At 41.0% G+C, this 20071-nt stretch overlaps 1 protein-coding gene across 1 annotated transcript in view; it reads left to right on the forward strand.

The window, feature by feature from the left end:
* Positions 1-20071, forward strand: part of LOC138947778 (sialin-like) — a 76125-nt gene that overhangs the window by 2203 nt on the left and 53851 nt on the right. Inside the window, exons 2-3 of the mRNA XM_070319342.1 lie at positions 1845-2221; positions 18494-18727. Of these exons, the coding sequence (XP_070175443.1) occupies positions 1845-2221; positions 18494-18727 (611 nt within the window). The remainder of the gene's footprint in view (positions 1-1844; positions 2222-18493; positions 18728-20071) is intronic.

Genomic DNA, 20071 nt, shown 5'->3' on the forward strand with positions numbered 1-20071 from the left:
CCGTCTTTAGAAAGTATCCTGTTTGACGCGACAATGACCTACATGTGGATCGGGGCTATAGTAAGGTGGTGGGTAGGTAGGGTGGAACGTGTGATGGCGGTTGGGAACGTTGGGTGAATAGGAACTGAATAAGGGGAAGGGGAGAGACAAGCTTTTGTACTGAAAACAAGGTGAGGAGGCTGATTGAGGGTGAACTGACAGGGCGAAGCATGTTTTGTGGAGCAGCCGGGTATGTCAACACATGCTGTATTTGCACTTTTACCGGTTGCGGTGGGATTGTTGACATAGTGCCAAGGACTCGACAATAACGAATGCCCGACAGCCCGGGGCAAGCGTTTGAACCTGTCGGGCAAGTAAACCTTATGACCAGCTGCCCGACGGGGCAAGTGACAATATGTCAGTGAAAATTAAAATGTATTCAAATACCTTGGCGTAAAGGACCAAACTTCCGAAGAACAAGACTCTTCCAATGTTTCCCCCAATGTTATCGATCGCTTCTGCTAACCGTTCATGTATTCACCCCATTCAGGAATTTCCGATTTGGTGACATTTCTTTAATCTAACGCGGCTTCTCATTGGTTTAGGTCACGGCTAAGAGCCAATCAATGAAGAGCTATCGAAACTAACGACAATAGAAGGGAAGTAAGCCTCGAAGGGTTTACAGGCGTTGTCTGCCCCATTATCGAAAGATACTTCCGGTTATAACCATCAGAAAACAATAAATTGTGCGTTCTTACGATCATTGAGGTCTGCATTCTGGTAATAACTTTGTTATTATCATTCTCCTCAAGCATATCTGTCTAATAAGTCGAGCTAAAATGGGCTACGTTCAGCCTTTGTACATTTCCTTCTGTGGATGTGACTATTGGATGACGTCATCGAACCTTCGTTGCCTAAGCTAAATTTGAATGGAAGCTCGCGCCATCATGTTAGCGTAGGTTCCTAAATGCACCTATGCTTACTGTGTGTGTGTGTGTGTGTGTGTGTGTGTGTGTATGTGTGTATGTGTGACGGAGTGATTGAGTTTGTGTTACTGTTTGTCGATTTCTTACGTGAGCCTTGAAGGCTTCGCCTCTTGTTTTTAATTAGTTGTACTACTTCGTCTTGTAGCATTCTGATTTCTCCAGTCTCTCAGGCTTTTTGCACAACATATTAATGGTTTCATTTTGGAATGTTTGCGTTACTCCGTTTTATTGTTTTATATCTCATTCTCTATTTAGTTTATTGTGGCAAGTAAATAAAAAAAATGGGGCAAGTAGTTTTGATGTGTACTTGCCCGACAGGGCAAGTTGTCAGAAAAGTTAATGTCAAGGCCTGTATAACATACTCGCTGAGTGCAGGTGACCTTGCAACCACTGTCCCTGAGTGGTCTTAAATGGGATTTTGTTGTTTCAACAAAGGTGGCGTGTTGGTGTAGATCGTAACGATATGATGTGAATATGCGATGTGAATGTTACTACATGCATGGTTGATTGATTGATTAATTGATTGATTTTACAGACACACAGTCAAGCTTGTAATTTCTCTTTTAGAGATGAATAAAGATTATTGTATTGTATTGTATTGTATTGTATTGTATTGTATTGTATTGTATTGTATTGTATTGTATTGTATTGTATTGTATTGTATTGTATTGTATATCCATCAGGTGGCACAGTGAAACCCCCAGCAAAACAAAGTACAGTTGAACCTGGCTATAACGTCCACCCAAGGGAACGACCAAAATATTCCTGAAATGCAATATAACGAAAAACTCTATCACTCTCTCGACTTTTCCCAACTAATATCAATCTTCAAACAAACGAAGGTCAACATGTTCACGTTCTCATCCCTTTGATCTGCAGGTCCTCCAAAATGGCGGTCGTCACGCTTCATCCTGGCCTACATGATCATGATGGGCAACGCCGTCGTGTTCTTCCAGCGCGTGTCCTTCTCTATGGTCATCGTCTGCATGGTCAACCACACTGCCCTCGCCCCCACCGCCCGTCTCCCTGACAACGGCTCTGATGGGCAAGGCGCTCACAGCACTAGCTCTCCGCTGGGTAGCAATCTGACGTTGTCGTTTTTGGCCACAACCCATCGTGATATGACGTGGCAGGGAGATGATGACGTGGTTTTCAATGAGACTGGGGATGGAGCGGGTGGGGGTCGCCCAGGACTGCAGGGCGGTCAGCACTGTGACATAGTGGAGTCCCCGTCGGCAGGCCACGAGGAGAAGGAGGTATGATGTCTCGGGAGGTGTGTGTGTGTGTGTGTGTGTGTGTGTGTGTGTGTGTCTGTCTGTCTGTCTGTCTGTCTGTCTGTCTTTATGTATGGTGTTTGTATACCGTGCTACAGATGTCACTGCAAGAATGCCTTTCTGCAATCTTGCCCGTCTGTCTGTCTGTCTGTCTGTCTGTATACCTCGCTACTGATGTGTCTGCAAGGCTGCCTGTCTGCGTGCTTGCCTAGGCTAGCTGTCTGTCTGTCTGTCTGTCTGTCTATGGTAAACGTTGTCTGCATTAGTCTCTCTATATACTAGTATGTCTGCCTGGCTGCATGTCTACCTGTGTGTGTTTGTTGTTCTGTCTGTCTAAAAGTTCATGAAATTCTCAACAGATTTTGCTTTTAGGTCATTCTGACTGTCTGCCTGTGCAGATATATGTATTTAGATGTGGTGAACGCACGTACAGCCACACAGAGACTTACAAACTTACCGACATTTATGCTAGGGTAGACAGATTGACAGATTCTGCATCTCTGTTTGTCCATCTGTCTGCAAGTACGCTCTCTCTCTCTCTCTCTAGAGACCGGGGGAGTGGAGAGCATGTGGGTTCAGCTAAAGCGTAGTGCTAAAGACTCTACCATACTTATCTGTATCTTGTACAGAAATCCCTCTTATAATTATGCCTGGTATGATGACTTTGTGCACATGATGGACTTGGTCACTGCGGCAAATCCAAAATCTGACTATATTCTTTTAGGGGATTTCAACATTGATCTTTTTAAAACACACACATCCTGGGAGTCAACTTGCAATTTATTTGGACTGCAACAACTGGTGCAGCAGCCTACGCGAGTTACTCCCACCTCCTCCACCCTACTAGATCATATCTATACCAATAATGTAAACAGGGTGTCTAACGTCCGGCTCTCTGATGTCAGTCTCAGTGACCACAGTCCCATCATGTGCACGTTGTCATGGAGACCACGGAAGCGTGCCAAGGGCGAGCATACCACCTTTGAGTACCGCTCAACTAAGAACTTTAATGAAACTTCCTTTTTATATGATTTGAGTCATGTCAACTTTTCTCCTGTACATAATTGTGATAATTCTGACGATGCCTTATCCTTGTGGCAAAGCTTGTTTATGCCTATTGTGGACAAGCATGCCCCCATTCGAAGGAGGAGAGTTAAACAAAAGGCGCAGCCTGGGTGGATTACAGCTGAAATAATGGAGGCTATGAAAATTAGGGACACGCTTAAGAAGGACAAAAACACTAACGAGTACAAACTTCAGAGGAACAAAATCAGTGTTTTAGTGAAAAATTCGAAACGTAGGTATTTCGAACAGATGATTTCGAATAATTGTGATACAGCGCACCTCTGGCGTGCCATGAACGAGGTTACGCATAAGCAGCGTAAGCCGTCTTTAGCGCCCTCGGTCGTGGAATCGCCAGACACGCTTAACAACCACTTCTTGTCCGCCGCGTCCCTCCTTACCCAATCTAATTCTATAGCCACACTAAACGAGTTCTCTAACTCTCTCCTTGAGAGTTTCTGTAGTGACCGGCTGCGGTCCGCTGACCAGAGCCCTATCCCTGCACTGGCAGTTCATGAAGTAGGGAAATATATATCTGACCTCAAGAATAAAAAGTCCGTGGGCGTAGACACTATTAGTACCTTCTTTCTAAAACTTTCACTTCCGTATATAGTAGAGTCCCTGACGTTCTTGTACAATCTATGTATTAAAACAAAGGTCTTCCCTCTGGAGTGGAAATGTGCTAAAGTTATTCCTATTCCTAAGACGTCGGATTCTAGCGACATCAACAACCTTCGTCCTATCTCTGTTCTATCGGTGCTCTCTAAGCCTCTTGAGATGCATATCCATAAACATGTAATCCATCACATGGAAAGCCACGATCTTTTTTACCAATTCCAATCTGGTTTTCGTAAGTTTCATTCTTGTTCCACGGCTCTTGTCCGTCTCTGTGACACCTGGCTGTCGGCTATCAACGATTCCAAATTAGTTGGTGCAGTTTTCCTCGATCTGAGGAAAGCGTTTGAAACAGTCGATCACAATATTCTCACAACTAAACTAAAGTTTTATATAAACAACAGTGATACAGTTAAGTTGCTTGCATCGTTCATCACGAACAGATCCCAGCGGGTATATCTAAATGGTCAATATTCACAAGATGGTGTTCTAAATTGCGGAGTTCCTCAGGGGTCCATTCTTGGCCCACTTTTATTTAGTATCTTCATAAACGACCTACCTTTGCATATTACGAATAAAAATGTATCTTGTGAGCTTTTTGCTGATGATAGCTCTCTTCACTCATCGTCCAAAAAAATAGTTCAAGTGGAGGCTGACCTTCAGCAGGGAATCAACGACGTTGAACAGTGGTGTAGTAACAACAAAATGACCCTGCATCCCAAAAAATCCAGCAGTATGGTAGTCACATCTAGACAGAAACATCAGAGAGCGCCCCTTCTCCTCAACTTAAAACTGCACTCAGATCCTATAGAACAGGTTTCATCACACAGAGTACTAGGAATTGAAGTTGACCAGGAGCTTTGGTGGAACATACACGTTAAGAATATCTGTAAAAAGCTGTCAAGCAATCTCCATCTCCTATCTAAACTAAAACCCTTTGTAGACAAGGAGGGACTGAAAATGTTTTACGTGGCACACTGTCTATCATATATTAATTATGCCTCCACTGTATGGTGCGGTGCCAGTGAAAATATAATGAAAAAACTAAACTCCTTGCACAGAAGAGGTGCTAAGCTTATTGTAACCAATCCTTATCTGTCCACGTCAGAAAAGTTGAAGGTAGCCAATATTCTTCCACTTCAACAGCAGTTTGATTACAACATCTTAATTCTAATGTACAAGGCGCTCAATGAGCTGGCCCCACCATACCTAAATGCATTCTTGACTAAAGCTTCCGAGCGCTATGTGTCAAACAAATCTATATATATATTACCAAGGACTCGCATAGATCTATACAAAACTAGCTTTGCTTTTGTGGGACCTTCACTGTGGAACTCTCTTCCTTCGAATGTACAAACGTGCCGTTCATTGAACGCATTCAAAACCTCCCTCAGGAAACACATACTGAGGTCTTCATAAGTTACGCTGCCGGTATTGTAGCTAGCTTTGTTAATTATAATTATTTTATTACTCTGAAATATTGACTGCTGCATGCCTACATAATGCTAAATCTACCTGTCTTGGTAGGCTCACTGTGTGCTTGTTGAATGGCACTTAGTTGTGTGTATATTATTATTAGTATTATATGTGTTCCTCCTTGTGCGTCTGCGTGTGAGTGCGCAAATGTGATTGCGTAATTAATGTTCCATTCTGTAATTGCTTTATTGATGTTCCATTCATGTATTTTCTACTACTTTTCTCATTTATTATTACTGTATGCTTGATGTTTCTATGATTCTAGTCGGGCGCACGCGTGAATATGTGTTTGTGTGAATGTAAAGGGCACATTGTAAGATTAAGCCTATGGCCTAAAATGTCTACCTTTTATGTGAATAAAATGTTCTAAGTCTAAAAATGTTCTAAGTCTCTCTCTCTCTCTCTCTCTCTCTCTCTCTCTCTCTCTCTCTCTCTCTCTCTCTCTGTGTCTGTCTCTCTCTGTCTCTCTCTCTCTCTCTCTGTGTCTGTCTCTCTCTGTCTCTCTCTCTGTCTCTCTCTCTCTGTCTGTCTCTCTGTCTCTCTCTCTCTGTGTCTGTCTCTCTCTCTGTCTCTCTCTCTGTCTCTCTCTGTCTCTCTTCTCTCTCTGTCTCTCTCTGTCTCTCTCTGTCTCTCTCTCTCCCTCTCTCTCTCTTTCTCTTTCTCTCTGTCTCTGTCTCTCTCTCCCTCTCTCTCTCTCTCTCTTTCTCTTTCTCACTCTCTCTCTCTGTCTCTCTGTCTCTGTCTCTCTCTCTCTCTCTCTCTCTCTCTCTCTCTCTCTCTCTCTCTCTCTCTCTCATAACACTTCTGTATGTGCCAGCCTATGTATATATCTATCCGTCACTAAATATGCATATCTATTATCTGCCTGTATAAACTTGTTCTAATTGTCTTTGTATCTTGCCTGTCATTCTGCCTACCGTTGCGAGAACCGGTTTAACACGAGAAAATTACTCCCACGAGATTTTTACTCCGGAGTAAACATTTCGTACGAAAAAATTACTCCCTTTACGAAAAAAGCACTCCCCCATTGCACGAGAAAATTACTCCCCAAGACAGGTGAGTTCCGAGTAAACATTTCGTACAAAAATGTTACTCCCCTGACGAATAAATAACGAATAAATTACTTCACCCCAACACGAGCAATTTAACTTTCCATGCCAGGTGTACGAAATTTTTACTCCCTTGTCCCCTGTTAGTCTTGGTGGTGGAAGGGGTGGAAGGAGGTAGCGCGACATTCGTTTGCGCGAGATCACTTATTGGCATTATCCCTTCGCCCGCATCCCATTTTTGCGTACGAGATTTTTACTGGAAGTAAAAACAAGTCGCGTAAGGCGAAAATACAACATTTAGTCAAGTAGCTGTCGAACTCACAGAATGAAACTGAACGCAATGCCATTTTTCAGCAAGACCGTATACTCGTAGCATCGTCAGTCCACCGCTCATGGCAAAGGCAGTGAAATTGACAAGAAGAGCGGGGTAGTAGTTGCGCTAAGAAGAATAGCACGCTTTTCTGTACCTCTCTTTGTTTTAACTTTCTGAGCGTGTTTTTAATCCAAACATATCATATCTATATGTTTTTGGAATCAGGAACCGACAAGGAATAAGATGAAAGTGTTTTTAAATTGATTTCGACAATTTAAATTTGATAATAATTTTTATATATTTAATTTTCAGAGCTTGTTTTTAATCCAAATATAACATATTTATATGTTTTTGGAATCAGAAAATGATGGAGAATAAGATGAACGTAAATTTGGATCGTTTTATAAATTTTTAGTTTTTTTTTACAATTTTCAGATTTTTAATGACCAAAGTCATTAATTAAGTTTTAAGCCACCAAGCTGAAATGCAATACCGAAGTCTGGGCTTCGTCGAAGATTACTTGACCAAAATTTCAACCAATTTGGTTGAAAAATGAGGGCGTGACAGTGCCGCCTCAACTTTCACGAAAAGCCGGATATGACGTCATCAAAGACATTTATCAAAAAAATGAAAAAAAAACGTTCGGGGATTTCATACCCAGGAACTCTCATATCAAATTTCATAAAGATCGGTCCAGTAGTTTAGTCTGAATCGCTCTACACACACACACAGACAGACACACACACACACACACACACGCACACACACACACGCACGCACATACACCACGACCCTCGTCTCGATTCCCCCCTCTACGTTAAAACATTTAGTCAAAACTTGACTAAATGTAACAAGTCGCGTAAGGCGAAAATACAATATTTAGTCAAGTAGCTGTCGAACTCACAGAATGAAACTGAACGCAATGCCATTTTTCAGCAAAACCGTATACTCGTAGCATCGTCAGTCCACCGCTCATGGCAAACGCAGTGGAATTGACAAGAAGAGCGGGGTATTCGTTGCGCTGAGAAGGATAGCACGCTTTTCTGTACCTCTCTTCGTTTTAACTTTCTGAGCGTGTTTTTAATCCAAACATATCATATCTATATATAGCTATTCTGATGAACACGTGGGGGAATTCGGGGGCTGTGATTGGATGGTCTCTTCCGATCATCAAAGCATAATGCGGCGGAAGTCGGCCATTTTACTCAATATCCAAAAGCATATTGTCGATAACAAAGACGCATGGTTCCGGTTTCTTCCACGTGTATAAAGTACACGCATACCTCGCCAGGTTTGTTTCTGTGACTAGTCGACAGACGATGCCATTTGCTTTGTGTGTGTTTTTGTTGTTGCTTACTGTACATGACATACATTACGTGTAAAATCTAGTTCTTTAACAGGCAACAAACCTTGCAAATTTCCAGAAGCTGCAATCTGAAGCGACCTATCTCTGATTCTAGCAGACGATCTCTCCAATGTTTAACACAAAATCAGCAAACTCTCCTGTCACATAGAACGTCCATTGTATAGTGCAATGTTAAAATGAAGTTACCGGTCTGAAACATTTAGTCGTTTCTTCTGAGACAATCCTTGTTCTCTTATCATCTACAGATTTACCGCAGTCTTCACCACGCGAATTCCCAACAGAAGTCAGACTTTCGAACATACAATATACGTAGGCAAGCATGATACGTCATGACGTCATATGATTCCTAGCATATTGACGTAATGCTAAACATCCGGTTATCTCGAGTTTTCTCCATAATACATGTCCGTGGGTTTTTCAATGTTCGGTTATTTCCGTGGCTTCATCATGCGGAAAGGGAACCGTCGTCTGCAATCAGCGACATGGACCATTCTGGTCCTTGTTGCTGACAAAAACATGATTTTAACACAGAATTTAATGTCAGAATAGCTATATAAACGCTATTGTGTTTTCATCGTAGCAATAGGGTCCGATATTTAGACTCGAACAAGTATAATGCGACTCGTCTTCGACTCGTCGGCATTATACTTGTCTCGTCTAAATATCGGGCCCTATTGCTACGCTGAAAACACAATAGCTTTTAATATTTTTGGAATCAGGAACCGACAAGGAATAAGATGAAAGTGTTTTTAAATTGATTTCGAATAAAACATTTTGATAATAATTTTTATATATTTAATTTTCAGAGCTTGTTTTTAATCCGAATATAACATATTTATATGTTTTTGGAATCAGCAAATGATGGAGAATAAGATAAACGTAAATTTGGATCGTTTTATAATTTTTTATTTTTTTTTACAATTTTCAGATTTTAATGACCAAAGTCATTAATTCATTTTTAAGCCACCAAGCTGAAATGCAATACCGAAGTCCGGGCTTCGTCGAAGATTACTTGACCAAAATTTCAACCAATTTGGTTGAAAAATGAGGGCGTGACAGTGCCGCCTCAACTTTCACGAAAAGCCGGATATGACGTCATCAAAGACATTTATCAAAAAAATGAAAAAAACATTCGGGGATTTCATACCCAGGAACTCTCATGTCAAATTTCATAAAGATCGGTCCAGTAGTTTAGTCTGAATCGCTCTACACACACACACACACACGCACACACGCACGCACACACGCACATACACCACGACCCTCGTTTCGATTCCCCCTCGATGTTAAAATATTTAGTCAAAACTTGACTAAATATAAAAATGGGGAGTACAAATTTAGTGGAGGGAGTAATTTTTTCGTGCCTTGTGGAGTTCTTTTCTCGTACGAAAAGTGTACTCAGAGTAAGAATTTCGTACGAAATATTTACTCGGAAGTTAATTTTTCGTGGAGTAAAAATTTCGTGTTACACCGGCACGGTTGGCCTAGTGGTAAGGCGTCCGCCCCGTGATCGGGAGGTCGTGGGTTCGAACCCCGGCCGGGTCATACCTAAGACTTTAAAATTGGCAATCTAATGGCTGCTCCGCCTGGCGTCTGGCATTATGGGGTTAGTGCTGGGACTGGTTGGTCCGGTGTCAGAATAATGTGACTGGGTGAGACATGAAGCCTATGCTGCGACTTCTGTCTTGTGTGTGGCCCACGTTATATGTCAAAGCAGCACCGCCCTCATATGGCCCTTTGTGGTCGGCTGGGCGTTAAAGGCACAGTAAGCCTCCCGTAAACCATCACAGAGCTCCCCGAGCGTCTACATACAGTACAAGCATACTTCCATTTGAACGCTCACCGAAGGGGAACATCCTGGCTGCTTTCTGTCGAGCGTGAGAAATTTTCAAAGAATTTATTTTCGTGGACTTGGTCCTCAACAACAATGGCGCCTCGTTTTGGTGCTGGACGGCTGTTATGATACCGGAAATCACGCCCGGACAGTAAGCCTCCCGTAAACCATCACAGATACTGTCAGGCTTTTACACACAGTACAAACACCCTTCCATTTGAACGCTCACCTAACGGGAACATCCTAGGTGCCCTACGTAAAGAGCGAGCAATTTTTAAAGAATTAATTTTGCAGATTGTCTCGAACACTTTTTGGACCCATCCTGAACTCAGGTCAAACATGAGTTACTTCCCTTCGGGTCTCATTCTATCGATGTAAACTGGCGATAGCCGTGAATCGATGATTATGAAAATGTTTTTGGACAGTGGTGCGTTTTTGCGCTAGACCTAACTTTTAAAATCTAAATAATAAATTGACAGCTTGTTACACAAACATTCTTTAATCATAAAAGAATTCTTTTTTCATCAAGACAAGATCAGTACAATTCGAAGTTGTGAAAGTTTGAAAAAAGAAAAGCCCGGAAGCAGGGTCACGCAAGGGTCGTAGCAGACGACGGTTTATGCATATCGCCGTTCCTCTCAACAGTCAAAAGCCATCGCTAGAGTTCTTGTGAACCACAGCCGTTTGTTTCGTGCATAAACACGTGCTATTGTAAATAAACTCACATCGAGCCGCATTCAAATGACTAACTGACGACTACATTGTGAAAAAGGGAAACTGGATCACACGGGTTCACGATGGCTCAGGGGTAAGATAAACCACGCAAAAATAAATTCTTTGAAAATTGCTCGCTCTTCACGTAGGCCACCTGGGATGTTCCCGTTTGGTGAGCGTTCAAATGGAAGGGTGTTTGTTCTGTGTGTAAAAGCCTGACCGTATCTGTGATGGTTTACGGGAGGCTTACTGTGCCTTTAAGCAAACAAACAAACAAACCGTAGCATAATTGTTGGTAATTAAGTCTGTGTGACTGCACCTGCGAATACACACACACCAAATTTGTTTGAACGTGATTCAAACACTTTGCTTTTTGAAAGTGTATGGTTGTAAATAAACGAACCAATTAAGTTTTTTTGTAATTTTGCAAAACCATATAAGATGTAGACATAGATTTGACCATGTAGGGTAAAAATAAAAAAACAAAAACATTCAAAATATAAAAACCAGTACTTTTTTTAACTACATTTTTACATAGCATTGAGACACAAAGAATGAAAGTGGGGAATGTAGTACAGCAGCTGTGTGTTGTCAATCTGTCATCACACGGCTAATGGGTTCATGCAAGGGTGACTTTTAAACAAAATCCAACAAGTCGCGTAAGGCGAAAATACAATATTTAGTCAAGTAGCTGTCGAACTCACAGAATGAAACGCAATGCCATTTTACTCGTAGCATCGTCAGGCCACCGCTCATGGCAAAGGCAGTGAAATTGACAAGAAGAGCGGGGTAGTAGTTGCGGTAAGAAGGATAGCACGCTTTTCTGTACCTCTCTTTGTTTTAACTTTCTGAGCGTGTTTTTAATCCAAACATATCATATCTATATGTTTTTGGAATCAGGAACTGACAAGGAATAAGATGAAAGTGTTTTTAAATTGATTTCGACAATTTAATTTTGATAATAATTTTTATATATTTAATTTTCAGAGCTTGTTTTTAATCCGAATATAACATATTTATATGTTTTTGGAATCAGCAAATGATGGAGAATAAGATAAACGTAAATTTGGATCGTTTTATAAATTTTTATTTTTTTTTACAATTTTCAGATTTTTAATGACCAAAGTCATTAATTAATTTTTAAGCCACCAAGCTGAAATGCAATACCGAACCCCGGGCTTCGTCGAAGATTACTTGACCAAAATTTCAACCAATTTGGTTGAAAAATGAGGGCGTGACAGTGCCGCCTCAACTTTCACGAAAAACCGGATATGACGTCATCAAGGACATTTATCAAAAAAATGAAAAAAACGTTCGGGGATTTCATACCCAGGAACTCTCATGTCAAATTTCATAAAGATCGGTCGAGTAGTTTAGTCTGAATCGCTCTACACACACACACACACACACGCACGCACGCACATACACCACGACCCTCGTTTCGATTCCCCCTCGATGTTAAAATATTTAGTCAAAACTTGACTAAATATAAAAAAACAAAGAGACTGCCAACGTTCCAAAATTCAGAATAAAAAAACAAGAAAGGTAGGTTGTTGGAACGTTTGTTATAACAAACGTTTGTTATAACAAACGTTTCCCATCTCCCCCCTTTCCCCGTCGCGATATAACATTGAACGGTTGAAAACGACGTTAAACACCAAATAAAGAAAGAAATAACAAACGTTCCAACAACCTACCTTTATTGTTTTTTTGTTTCTAACAGTTAACTTGGTTCTTTTTACATTTAGTCAAGTTATGACTAAATGTTTTAACATAGAGGGGGGAATCGAGACGAGGGTCGTGGTGTATGTGTGTGTGTATGTGTGTGTGTGTGTGTGTGTGTGTGTGCGTGCGTGCGTGTAGAGCGATTCAGACCAAACTACTGGACCGATCTTTATGAAATTTGACATGAGAGTTCCTGGGTATGATATCCCCATACGTTTTTTTCATTTTTTTGATAAATGTCTTTGATGACGTCATATCCGGCTTTTCGTGAAAGTTGAGGCGGCTCTGTCACGCCCTCATTTTTTAACCAAATTGGTTGAAATTTTGGTTAAGTAATGTTCGACGAAGCCCGGACTTCGGTATTGCATTTCAGCTTGGTGGCTTAAAATTTAATTTATGACTTTGGTCATTAAAAATCTGAAAATTGTAAAAAAACCATTTTTCTTTTATAAAACTATCCAAATTTACGTTCATTTTATTCTCCATCATTTGCCGATTCCAAAAACATATAAATATGTTATATTTGGATTAAAAACAAGCTCTGAAAATTAAATATATAAAAATTATTATCAAAATTAAATTTTCGAAATCAATTTAAAAACACTTTCATCTTATTCCTTGTCGGTTCCTGATTCCAAAAACATATAGATATGATATGTTTGGATTGAAAACACGCTCAGAAAGTTAAAACGAAGAGAGGTACAGAAAAGCGTGCTATCCTTCTCAGCGCAACTACTACCCCGCTCTTCTTGTAAATTTCACTGCCTTTGCCATGAGCGGTGGACTGACGATGCTACGAGTATACGGTCTTGCTGCGTTGCATTGCGTTCAGTTTCATTCTGTGAGTTCGACAGCTACTTGACTAAATGTTGTATTTTCGCCTTACGCGACTTGTTTTACATTTAGTAAAGTTTTGACTAAATGTTTTCACATAGAGGGGGAATCGAGACGAGAGTCGTGGAGTATGTGTGTGTGTGTGTGTGTGTGTGTGTGTGTGTGTGTGTGTTTGTGTGTGTGTGTGTGTGTGTGTGTGTGTGTGTGTATGTGTGTGTGTGTGTGTGTGTGTGTGTCTGTGTGTCTGTCTGTCTGTGCGTGTGTGTGTGTACAGCGATTCAAACTAAACTACTGCACCGATCTTTATGAAATTTGACATGAGAGTTCCTGGGAATGATATCCCCGGATGTTTTTTTCTTTTTTTCGATAAATACTTTTGATGACGTCATATCCGGCTTTTTTGTAAAAGTTGAGGCGGCACTGTCACACCCTTATTTTTCAATCAAATTGATTGCAATTTTGGCCAAGCAATCTTCGATAAAGGCCGGACTTCGGTATTGGATTTGAGCTTGGTGGCTTAAAAATTAATTAACGGCTTTGGTCATTAAAAATCTGAAAATTGTAAAAAAACCATTTTTCTTTTATAAAACTATCCAAATTTACGTTCATTTTATTCTCCATCATTTGCCGATTCCAAAAACATATAAATATGTTATATTTGGATTAAAAACAAGCTCTGAAAATTAAATATATAACAATTATGATCAAAATTAAATTTTCGAAATCAATTTAGTAACACTTTCACCTTATTCCTTGTCGGTTCCTGATTCCAAAAACATATAGATATGATATGTTTGGATTAAAAACACGCTCAGAAAGTTAAAACGAAGAGAGGTACAGAGAAGTGTGCTATCCTTCTCAGCGCAACTACTACCCCGCTCTTCTTGTCAATTTCACTGCCTTTGCCACGAGCGGTGGACTGACGATGCTGCTTTATTTGGTGTTTAACGTCGTTTTCAACCGTTCAAGGTTATATCACGACGGGGAAAGGGGGGGGGGGGGATGGGATAGAGCCACTTGTTAATTGTTTCGTGTTCACAAAAGTACTAATCAAAAAATTGCTCCAGGGGCTTGCAACGTAGTACAATATATGACCTTACTGGGAGAATGCAAGTTTCCAGTACAAAGGACTTAACATTTCTTACATACTGCTTGACTAAAATCTTTACAAACATTGACTATATTCTACACAAGAAACACTTAACAAGGGTAAAAGGAGAAACAGAATCCGTTAGTCGCCTATTACGACATGCTGGGGAGCATCTGGTAAATTCTTCCCCCTAACCCGTAGGGGGTCTGACGATGCTACGAGTACATACGGTCTTGCTGAAAAATTGCATTGCGTTCAGTTTCATTCTGTGAGTTCGACAGCTTGACTAAATGTTGTATTTTCGCCTTACGCGACTTGTTTATCAAGTTAGTTTAATGTCAAACAGTTGTGTTTGTCCACTTGGTCTGCAGTTTAGGGGGGAGGGGGGGGGTTGTATTCTAAAAGAAGCAAATAGCCGTTTGAAAGGTGTTGCTTGGGCGTATTTAACACAATGAAAACCTTTCATAACACGGCTTATGGGTTCATGACAGGCTGTCATTGACAGTTACCGTGTTTTATTAAGTTAGTTTAATGGCACACAGTGGTGTTTATTGTCTGCTTAGTATGTCGTTTGGTGGGTGTTTTGTTTTGTTTAAAAAAAAAGATAATAGCCGTTTGAAAGGTGTCGCTGGAGCGTAGTTAAGACAATGAAAAAGGTGACATTTCAGTCATTTCAGTCCGTCCCAAATGACATTAATTTAAATTGTTTCATTCACCTTAACCAGTTTTGTGTGCTGAAGTTCTCGAAATGTGTTTCACATTGTTTGTACAATGGAATTGAAGAGCAGAAGAAGCGCAGCTTGATGTGTATTTTCTGTCGAGTGGAAATCGTTCTCCACTGTCACTTGTTGAGAAATGTGTCACTCGCGACATAACTCTTGCTGTGACAGTTTACACGACCATTTTTTTGTTTGTTTTTCTGATACAGTATATAATTATAGAAAAAGGAAGTGTTCAAGCAGTACAATACACCTGTCGTCAAGTTATGCGTTGAAAACTGTCGACAGTTGAAAATGTACTATGGTTTTTTTTTTTGTTTTTTTTTTAATTTTTACCCTACATGGTCAAATCTATGTCTACACCTTATGGTTTAGCGAGACTACCAAAAAAATGAATTGGTTCTTTTCTTTACAACCATGCACTCCTACACTTTCAAAAAGCAAGTTTTCGGATCACGTTCAAATAAACTGTGTGTGATTGTGTGCATGTGTGTGTGTGTGTGTGTGTGTGTGTGTGTGTGCGTGTGCGTGTGTGTGTGTGTGTGTGTATGCGCGCGCATGTGTGTTAATTCATATTAGCAAGGGAGTGCGAAATACAATATCTAATCTTGTGATATTCTTTGTGTGATTACTTTCTCTATAAATTCTTATAATTAAAACACAGGTCCTTGTAATATTGAGATGTTAATTATTGTGCATTATTGAGGCTCGCATTTTTCATGATACGCGAACTTCGACCATTATTTTTAAGATCCACGGAGACTTGACGTGTTACCTCTACATATTTGATTTTGATAAAAGAATTATGATCTCATGTATGTAGTATTGTCATGTTATATATTAATATAAGATGATACTTAGAGATAAAGAATAGATAAGAACGTATATTTTGTGTGCCTTTGTCTTATTGGTCACCTTCATTTGTTTTTTTTATCAAAATGTGTGTTTTATCATCTTTGACACGCATGTTGGATTGGTGGAAGATTAATTTTCCAATTTAATGGATAATAAAGTGGTGTGATGATTATTGTTCTTGATCAAAAAAGAACACAGATATAGACAATGGGGTAGAGTATGGCGTTCTCATTTCCAACTTGTTCTGAAAGACAATGCTAGTTCAATGTTAGTTCATTCGTTTCTTTCTTTTCTTTCTTTATTTGGTGTTTAACGTCGTTTTCAACGTTCATTCGTTTGTTAATTCAGTGTTCTTCTCCTCAGGCCTCGGTCTTAAGGGTCATTGATACATATGTTTTTGATTTGACACGTTGTTCTAATTCTTACTCCTGGCCGCTCGGCTGTCCCATAGTTTTGACTGACTTTTTCGAACTGAACTTTTGTTTCTCCAGAGCTAAGACATTTGTACCTATCCGTATTTTCCGTTCAGGTCCAGCTGAGAATTACAGTGTTCTAGATGGTCGAACGTGTAGCAAAGACCTGTACGTGTACGTGTAAAAAATGTTACAAATGCATACGTTTTTTTGGTTTAAACTGTTTTATTCAACGTTTGTGCATTATTTACAAAAAAAACGCATATAGAGTAAACAACAACAAGCATAATGCTTATAGTGGTGTTTACAGTTTTCTAGAAAAATACATATAAATACGTTGTTTTGCTCCCACCAAGACTGCAGATCTTGGCAAATGCGTGACGTAAAAACTAGATTTGATGACGCTACACGTACTCGTTCCTATGTACACGTCCTGAAAAGTGCTGATCTAGATCATGCTATTGTCCTCTTAATCTGGGAACAACACTGTTTTATTGTTCATTTTCTAGTTCATTGCTTGCTTTTTCTGTTGAAATCAGTGTTTCTTTTTGCTTTTTATCCAGCCACAGACGTTCTTATTTGTGAATGTTTTTAACACATTCTGGCGTTTTATTTTCAGAGATTTCCAAACGTTTGTTTCTGGTGTACTTATTTGCAAAGAAATGTATTAAAGGAACTAGATGATTACCCGCTTCGCCGGGTACAGGCTTCGCCGGGAAGAAGTAGAGCCGAATACCAGGCTGCGCCTGGGACCTGGCTTTGCCGGGTGTACGCCGGCGCACAAAGGAAAGGAGATAAACGCGCAAAACACTGGAGACCTTCTAAAAATAGTAACGTGCAGTGACCTTCTAAAAATAGTAACGTAGTAACGGGAATATGGATTGACTCCACACGGAGGAAGGGAGATAATCGCGGCTGAAAACACTGGAGAAGATAAGGAAGAGTTACTGGTAGTGGATCCTGACCAAAAAAAAAAAAAAAAATCGGTTCAGCGCGCACAGCGCTGCGCGCTGAGAGCACGTGTTGAAATATCTCATCGATGAGGTTGTGTCCGGGGTGTAGCTGAATACGGTGTCCAAATTTGAAAAAAGATCCACCGAGAACTTTAGCCGTGCATCGCGAACAGACAGACAGACAGACAGACAGACACTAGTCGTATATATATATATATATATATATATATATAGATGCGGTATCCGCTGCATGACTCTTGATTAAGAATTGTTGGTTAAGCTAGTGTGTATGTAATGCAAGTTTGTTCTTAAAGACAGATCAGACCTTGTTGCTAATTGTCTTGAAGACAGCTCAGACCTTGTTGCTAATTGTCTTGAACCCCTAGGTTGTACTTAGTAACTAAATGTTTGTTATTCTAGAGTGTGTTGTTGTCAGTCACTAAATGCTTGTTATATTCTAGAGTTCGTTGTTGTCAGTCACTAAATGTTTGTTATTCTACTTCTAGAGTGTAGGTGTTGTTGTCAGTCACTAAATGTTTGTTATTCTAGAGTTCGTTGTTGTCGTTCGTTTCCATTAAACTATCTGTTTTTTACTCTTTTTTGAGTTGTGCTGTTTGTTCTTACCCCTTCTTAGGATCAAGCTTTAGACTACACAGTCCAAATGATTTGGGAATGTGTGATTATCTCCCTTTCAAAGCAACTTATCTCCACTGAAAGAGTTGTCTGCCGGCCTTGAGCGTGGGCTATTTGATACTAGCTCCACATGTCTTGTACGTCGCCAGTTATACACCTTTCAATTGTGGGACGCTGTTTGGGAAGCTCTGGGTCAAACAGGAACCAGGAAACACCAAAAGGTGTACGCGGTTCAGAATTGTATGCGTAGTGTTCTTGGTCGTTGTGTAGTTGTTCTTGTTAGGTGTAGCTTAAGACAGTTCAGACCCGTTGATGAGCGTTGCTCATCCCAGTCTCATCCTGAGTGACTAAATATTAAAAAGACTCTGACAGCTTGATATGTCCTGATGCTCGGTGTGTTTCATGAAGAGTGACTCAAAACTGAACAGACTGACAGTTGTATACGTTCTCAAGCAGTGTTGTGATGCATGAAGAGTGCCAAAAGACTGAGTAGACTCTGCAAGTCTGACACATTCTCAAGCAGTCGTGTGTTTCATGAAGAGTGCCAAAAGACTGAGTAGACTCTGCCAGATTGATATATTCTCAAGCAGTGGTGTGTTTCAGGACGGCCCCTTTGTATGGGACAAGGCGACGCAGGGCCTGTTGCTGGGCGCGGTGTACTGGGGCTACATGGTCGCGCAGGTCATCGCCGCCTACTTCATCTACTTCTTCGGGCCTCGCCGCGTGTGTATGGTGTCCGTGTTCATCATGTCTGCCTTGACCGTGCTGTGTCACCCCGCCGCTCTCTGGTCGCCCTGGGCGGTCTTCACGCTCAGGGTCCTTGTGGGCATCTGCACGGTACGTCCCTGGGCTGTGGTCCACGAACCGAAAGTGGGTGCCACCCAAACGGGAGATAACAAACCGCGAGGTCTGATTCGTTGAGATCCAGGCATGGGAAATGTCCGCCGAAAGGCACATTTCCGCCGACATTTCTTCATGTTCCGACGAAGAAGCAAAAGTGTCCGCCGGAAAAAAAACCGGGGGAGGCAAAAATGGTTATAAAAACTGAATTCAATGGCAAACTTGGAGCTCAGATGACACCAAATTGCACCATTTTGGCACTTTGGATGAACAATTGTTAGGGGGGGGGGGGTCTAGCCCCCGGACGCCCCCTAGTAAGGCTAGGCGCTTCGAGCAGTCGACTTTGCTTTTACTTAAACATTTTCAGCGTGTTTTACTTTTTGGCTCACGTAAGTGTAGCCTATGCGATGATAAACTTTGTCTGTCTGTGCGTGCGTGCGTGCGTGCGTGCGTGCGTGCGTGCGTGCGTGTGTGTGTGTGTGATAGAAACTTTAACATTTCCGAGTCTATGGATTACGTCAGTCTCGGTCAAAAGTGTTTGACGTGTGTGATAGAAACTATTTGAAGACGTCACATTATGACGTAAGAGGGTTAGACGTCACGCAAAGGAATTACTGAACGTCTCGGTCATTGTTGTGAGCGGGCCGAGACTACTTGGCAGATCCAGGGTCTCGCTTTCTTGCACAGTTTCACCTATGCTTACTGTGTGTGTGTGTGTGTGTGTGTGTGTGTGTGTGTGTGTGTGTGTGTGTGTGTGTGTGTGTGTGTGTGTGTGTGTGTGTATGTGTGACGGAGTGATTGAGTTTGTGTTACTGTTTGTCGATTTCTTACGTGAGCCTTGAAGGCTTCGCCTCTTGTTTCAATTCCCATGCCTAAGATCACAACAAATCTCAATTTCAATCAATCTTACCTCGCGGCTGGTTCCCACCCAGTTGGTAACTTTCTCGTGCACCTTGGCCCTGGTTCCAGTTGACAAGCGATCTGTTCCGAAACTGATTAGATTTACTCCTTATCCCCACGCAGGGAAATAATCTATAGCGGGCTAAATATAGGGTACACACTCCGAGTTCTGAATATCATGCATATTTTTCCTATATTTCCCCATATTTCCTGTAAATCGACCCGAGGGAAAATATGCACGATATTCAGGACGAGGTGTGTAAGCTTTTTATCCCATTACTCCGACGTTTTCATTAAAAAAATCAACTTTTTGACACAAACTCTGCGAGTGCCTGTTTTCTGCTCATCAAACCTTCCGCGACCGCAAATCGTGTCATCAAATTCATGTGCGAAAAGTTAACGAGTCCCCTTTTGTCTTTTTGGTAAACGCGCCATAAAACG

This window comes from Littorina saxatilis, linkage group LG14 (genome assembly GCF_037325665.1).
Source record: "Littorina saxatilis isolate snail1 linkage group LG14, US_GU_Lsax_2.0, whole genome shotgun sequence".
NCBI lineage: Eukaryota > Metazoa > Mollusca > Gastropoda > Littorinimorpha > Littorinidae > Littorina > Littorina saxatilis.